Here is a 5837-nt window from a genome sequence, read left to right as displayed (position 1 = left end):
ATCCGACGCGCGCATGCGACATGTGACGACGTGCTCCATTCCTGCATTTCACCCTTGCAAAATCGCTCTAGTGGTACAAGCAACATGTCGAGAATAATAGCGTGACTACCCTGCGATGCGATTGGTGCGTTGTGTTTTGTCATATTCCTAAATTTGCGACTTCACATTGATAATGAAAATGTAATTCTTATCATATGCACTCCACCTACTATTCGCAAGGTCTTTACGTGGCAGGATATCGTTCCATGAGATTCAGCATCGACGTCTTGGCGCCAAGCCGACTTTGCTATCTACCATACGAAAGCACAAGGAATCGTTGATAGAAAGGTCATACATTGATTCGTTCATGTATATAATGGCCCCATGCACGCTGTCGTCGCGACCGTTTGTTGGGATTGGAATCATCAGCTGGATTATCGTCTCGACTTGGCACGCACGATTCGTCTGCGGTTGGGAGCGACTTCGCTGGCGTGCGTGCTACGAGTGCGTCTCCATGCGCACTCGATCGTGTTTTTAGAGTCTTACTCGGATGCAGCGAAGAAGGAAAAACGAGCTTGGAGATCTGCGACCACAGGCTCTTCCTCTGCTGTGCTGGCAGGAGGCATCGCAGCTCTTGACCCGCCAAAGTTGAAGTAACTTTGTGCCGATGGACGCTCCTGCACAACGTCCATTGTCAATTGGGAAATGTGGATTGGTGTCCCACCTCGTTGGTTTCGTGACTGTTAGCGGAAACATCGTTCGCACGAGCACTTGGCATGGCAGCGGTGTTGTCAGACGGAAGACCGCGCTAGAAGACAAGTGGTTGCTTGTCAAAGTTCATGATGGCGTTCGGCCAATGTACCTCGGGTGTCGTGGCGGTCGTTGCCATATGGTCAGGGCCCATGGCGGCTCCCGCGTTCTGAAGTCGCTGCACAATGGCACTGTGTCCTTGACGAGACGCAAAAAGCAGTGCGGTGTGGCCATTCTACAGTCAGGCGTCCGACGATATTACGACTCAATTGTACTAGAGATATGCTGCGTACGTCGTCGCAGAGATGAACGTTGGCGCCGGCGGCAAGCAAGCGTTGAACGATGCGATCATGACCGTTGGCGCTGGCTAGCATCAGCGCCGTCGTGTCAGTCTACAACAATAGCGCTCTAAGAGGAATGGCAAACTGAGGGTTCGTACTCTGTCGCTGACGTCCACATCGGCACGTGCGTTGAGGAGCCATTTGACCGCAATCTGGTGGCCGCGCATGGCCGCCATCATCAGTGGTGTCTTGCCGTCCTACGGCGAAATTTCGGTCGAGTTTTGACACACCCAAAGAGCAGCGACGATACGCGATCACTGCGGTTCACATTTGCATCGGCATCGAGGAGCCACTTGACACCGATTTCGTGCCCGTTGGTGGCCGCCATGAGAAGCGCTGTCTTGCCATCCTTCACAGCACGATGGATTGTACTGTATGGTACCTACGAGCGCCGAACCTTATCGGTGACGTTCACGGCGGCTTGGGCAATGAGTAGGCCTTTGACAATCGCATCGTATCCGTGCATCGACGCCAACATCAACGCCGTCGTGTACTCCTACACAAGAATCGAGTTGGAGTTTGTCTGAGTGCAGTGCTTTGGCGTCGCATCCTATTGCACTAGAACCTACGTTGTCGCTCGTACTGACTGCACTGTTGCAAATGAGCAGTTGGGCGGTATCCTCGTGACCACCTTCGACCGCTTGTATCAGCGGTGTTTTTCCCTCCTACAGAAAACGTCTTCCATCGCTGTCAGATTTTCATTGCAGTGTGCAAACTCGATCACGGAGGTTAGGGTTTCCCGAGCGATAAAGTAGGAGCTGAGCCACGGCTGTGTGGCCATTCATGGACGCTAGCATCAATGCCGTCGTGCCATTCTAAAGTTTCATCTCAGCTCGATGCACTTTGCAAGATTACCTACGTTATCGATGGCATTGACGTACTGTGTCGTCGTCATCTGAAAGGGGTCATTCGCATGCTGCAGCAGAATTTTGACAACATCCGCGTGTCCATGCGTTGACGCCTTCATCAGTGCCGTCACGCCATTCTACAAAGTTAGTAGTTTGTAGGATATGTGCAACAATCAAACAGACCTCGTTCTTGGCATTAATGACATCCTGGTGGCCATTCGCCAAAAGCCGACGCACTTCTTCATGGTTGCCATCTTCCGCGGCTTCAATGAGCGGGTACTACGCTACGCATCGTGTTACGTACTACACGCCTCATAGCGCACCGTCGTCATCGGCGTCGTCATTGGGACTCTGGCACGGTTGCTGAACACCGGTGGCGGTGTCGGGACACCAGTCAAATGCAACTTTGTGGTGGTGAAACCGCGATGGCTACATCGTGTGAGCCAACCAAAATGCCTGCAGATCTGTAGCACACATCAGGACCGTGCCGGTGTGGTGGTCGGTCGCGTCAAACCAACCACGAGAAAAGAAGCAATTCATCATTTTGAAAGCGTTGCCTACCGTCACATCCACATGACGATCTTGCGCGACGTGGCCGCAATGTCGGACAAGCGAGTTGCCCTTTTATATGCTCCCGACGCCGTCTCATATGATTCGATTCGTACATGCTACCCAACCATCGCTCTGCTCTGCGCTTGCAGACAAACAAACTCGAAGAGCAATTGAACGATCTCGTCGCTCGCTACGTATGTCCACAAGATAGCAGTGTCTCAAGTCCACAAGATATGTAGCAGAGTCCTCCTCGCACAATCTCCCAGCCATATGTTTCAGCCGGCGCGGGAAAGACCAAAGGAACCAATGCATTATTACGTCTTCCAATTACGTGTGGGTGAGGCTGGTAGTATTGTGTATCGTTCTGTATGCATGCCAAGCAGCTATCACACGAGCGCTCGTGCCGGGTGGGATTTATTTCTTGGGTTGCCGTGCCTTGTGGCGCAGAACATTCTTCTTCTCGAGCGTCGCGCTCTTGTTTGGTGCGCTACGAGGGCGCTCACTATATATAAAAGTCCATCAGGTCGGACTCGGACGTTCCGAACCATGCAAAGCGAGCTTGGAGCTCGGTGATCGCATCTTCTTCCTTCGCGCTGCCGAGCGCTGTAGCCTCGTCGTTCGAAGAGGAACATAGGGTTGATTGCGTTGATGGAGGCTCCTGCATCGCGTCGAATGAATGAGTACGAGACAGGATAGGTCTCTACCTCGCTGACTTCGCTCGTCTGGCTTGTATTGGCGGGAGAGTCAAGCGTACTCGACAAGGCCCGCGGGTCGTACTCGACGAGGCCCGCGGGAGAGTCAAGCGTACTTGACGAGGCCCACGCGTCGTCCAACGGAGGACCATGCTAAACATATGTCTTGAATGCCGCTTGACGATGGCTTATTCTTCATTCACCTCTGGCGGCGTGGCGGCGGTTGCTGCCCCGGCGGGGGTCGGGCTCATCTGGGCCCCAGCGTTCTGAAGTCGCTGCGCAATCGCACTGTGTCCTTGACGAGATGCTAGAAAGAGTGCTGTGTCGCCATTCTACAGCAATGCGTCAAATGTAATTCGATACGCAGACGAGCTGTACGTTGTCGCAAAGATCAACGTTGGCGCCGGCGGCAAGCAAGCGTTGAACGACGCGATCGTGACCGTTGGCGCTGGCCAGCATCAGCGCTGTCGTGTCGCTCTAACAGAGAGAGCTCGAAATGTAAAACAATGAAATATGACTGGACGAGGTTGCATACTCTGTCGGTGCGGTTCACTTTTGTGTCGGCATCGAGGAGCCACTTGACGGCAATTTCGTGGCCGTGCATGGCCGCCATCATCAACGGCGTCTTGCCGTTCTACCGTAGGCGCTTACATGTGCTCTGTGCCATCCCAGGCACAAAAGGCATTACGAGATCGCTGAGATTCACGTCAGCCTGGGCATTGATGAGCAGCTTGACGGCGACTTCGTGCCCGTTTGTAGATGCCAGGAGCAGCGCGGTCTTGCCATCCTACGCAAATCAACTCATTGAACGATTCTGTCGATGCGAGCGTTGAACCTTATCGGTGGCGTTCAAGGCCGCTTGGGCAACCAATAGACGCTTGACTACGGCGTTTTGGCCACAGGCAGACGCCATCATCAGCGCTGTCACGTAGTCCTACAAAATGCCGTGTATACAATGCCAACACTGCATTCGAGCTACGTTGTCGGTCGCATCCACGTCTGCAAGTGAGCGCAGCAGGTGCTGGACGATCGCGTCATGGCCATTTCCAGCTGCGAACATCAGCGCTGTCTTTCCGTCCTAGAATCACGCGTGCTTGAGTAAGGCGGCCTCGTCATACGGATTGCCTTGTCTCCAAGCCCGACGTCCACACTTTTGTCGAATTTGAGGATGGATGTCATCATACCCGTGTCTCCGGCCATCGACGCCTTCATCAACGCCGTCCTGCCGTCCTACGAAATAGAGACGTTAGGCAACGTGACACTATGAGATATTGGACGTACTTTATCCGTGAGATTGATGTTGGCTCCTTGGGTAATCAAATACTGAGCCACCGCGTCGTGCCCGTTTTGAATGGCCAGGATCAACGCTGTGTTGTCGTCCTACACAAAAATTAGCATAAGCGCAGCACGCAGTGCAGTGTCATGTACGGGATCGACGAGGTCGAGCGCGGCAGGGTCAAGGTCGCGATTCGATCGGTTCATAAATTGCTGCACCACTTTTTCGTAGCCTTTGGCGGACGCAAGCATCAACGCTGTCTTGCCATCCTACACACGATTCTTGTCAATAAGCCGTCTACTCTTTCGGCGCAGCGCACTCGGTCGACTGCGTTCACATTGCGCGATTTTTGTACGAGTTGGGCGGCCACATCGACGAGTCCACATGATATCGCCATCATGAGCACCGTCTTGCAATCCTACCATCACGATGCAAATAAGCAAGACGTGTACTACACCACTGAAGAGGATTTTGTACTGGATAGAGGACATCAGGGATCGACCGGTTGATGAGACTTTGAATCACGCTAGCTTGGCCGTTTGTTATCGCCAGCATCAATGCCGTGCTGCCGCTCTACAGAAAGGTCGACTGTCAACAACATGGTCATTGCAATAGACGAACCAGATCAATCAGGTCCGGGCTCGCCGACCGCTGGAGCAGGCGTTGCACCACGTTCACGTGTCCATTCACAGACGCCAGCATCAATGCTGTTTGCCCATTCTACAATCTGATTGTCAGCAGACCATCCGATGCAACAGAGAACCTCACATTGTCGACGAGGTCCAGAGTGCCCGAGTAGGCGTCAAGGCACTGAACCACATATAAATGTCCGTTGGCCGAGGCCAGCATGAGTGCGGTCCTTCCCTCCTACCCAAGGAGGTTGATAAGCGTGCACGATACGTCTGCTACAAGCAACCTCGTTCTTGACGTTGAGATTGCAATTGATGCCTAAGAGTCGACGGACTTCGGCAAGGTTGCCATCTCGGGCGGCCTCAATGAGCGGGTACTACCACGTTCACCACTGAGCTCGTCCCGCTATGGCGATATTGTAGCCAACCGTAGTCGCAGGCGCCGCCATGGGAGACCGATGCACAAGTCAGCTCTCAGCGGTCAAGGAGCAGAAGTTGGTGCCAAACCAAGGGTCTGCAGCAGCTCACCACTGGCTACTTTTGAAAGCGGTTGAACCTGAAACGGCAAAACTGCCATAAATGATAATGGTACAAGCAACATGTCGAGAATAATAGCGTGACTACCCTGCGATGTCGATTGGTGCGTTGTGTTTTGTCTATATTCCTAAATTTGCGACTTTCACATTGCTAATGAAAATGTAATTCTTATCATATGCACTCCACCTACTATTCGCAAGGTCTTTACGTGGCAGGATATCGATCCAAGAGAT

The 5837-nt window shown here is 52.9% G+C and overlaps 1 protein-coding gene across 1 annotated transcript in view; it reads right to left on the bottom strand.

The window, feature by feature from the left end:
• Positions 1-787: 787 nt before the first annotated feature.
• Positions 788-5837, bottom strand: part of SPRG_22354 (hypothetical protein) — a gene marked incomplete at both ends in the record, with an annotated part of 11680 nt that continues 6630 nt past the window's right edge. The window contains 11 exons of the mRNA XM_012355499.1: positions 788-964; positions 1023-1121; positions 1169-1267; positions 1321-1419; positions 3541-3639; positions 3698-3796; positions 3851-3949; positions 4142-4240; positions 4444-4542; positions 5060-5158; positions 5207-5305. Of these exons, the coding sequence (XP_012210889.1) occupies positions 788-964; positions 1023-1121; positions 1169-1267; positions 1321-1419; positions 3541-3639; positions 3698-3796; positions 3851-3949; positions 4142-4240; positions 4444-4542; positions 5060-5158; positions 5207-5305 (1167 nt within the window). The remainder of the gene's footprint in view (positions 965-1022; positions 1122-1168; positions 1268-1320; positions 1420-3540; positions 3640-3697; positions 3797-3850; positions 3950-4141; positions 4241-4443; positions 4543-5059; positions 5159-5206; positions 5306-5837) is intronic.

This window comes from Saprolegnia parasitica (assembly GCF_000151545.1).
Source record: "Saprolegnia parasitica CBS 223.65 unplaced genomic scaffold supercont2.253, whole genome shotgun sequence".
Classification (NCBI taxonomy): Eukaryota; Oomycota; class Saprolegniomycetes; order Saprolegniales; family Saprolegniaceae; genus Saprolegnia; species Saprolegnia parasitica.
This window is presented reverse-complemented; position numbering and strand designations above follow the sequence as displayed.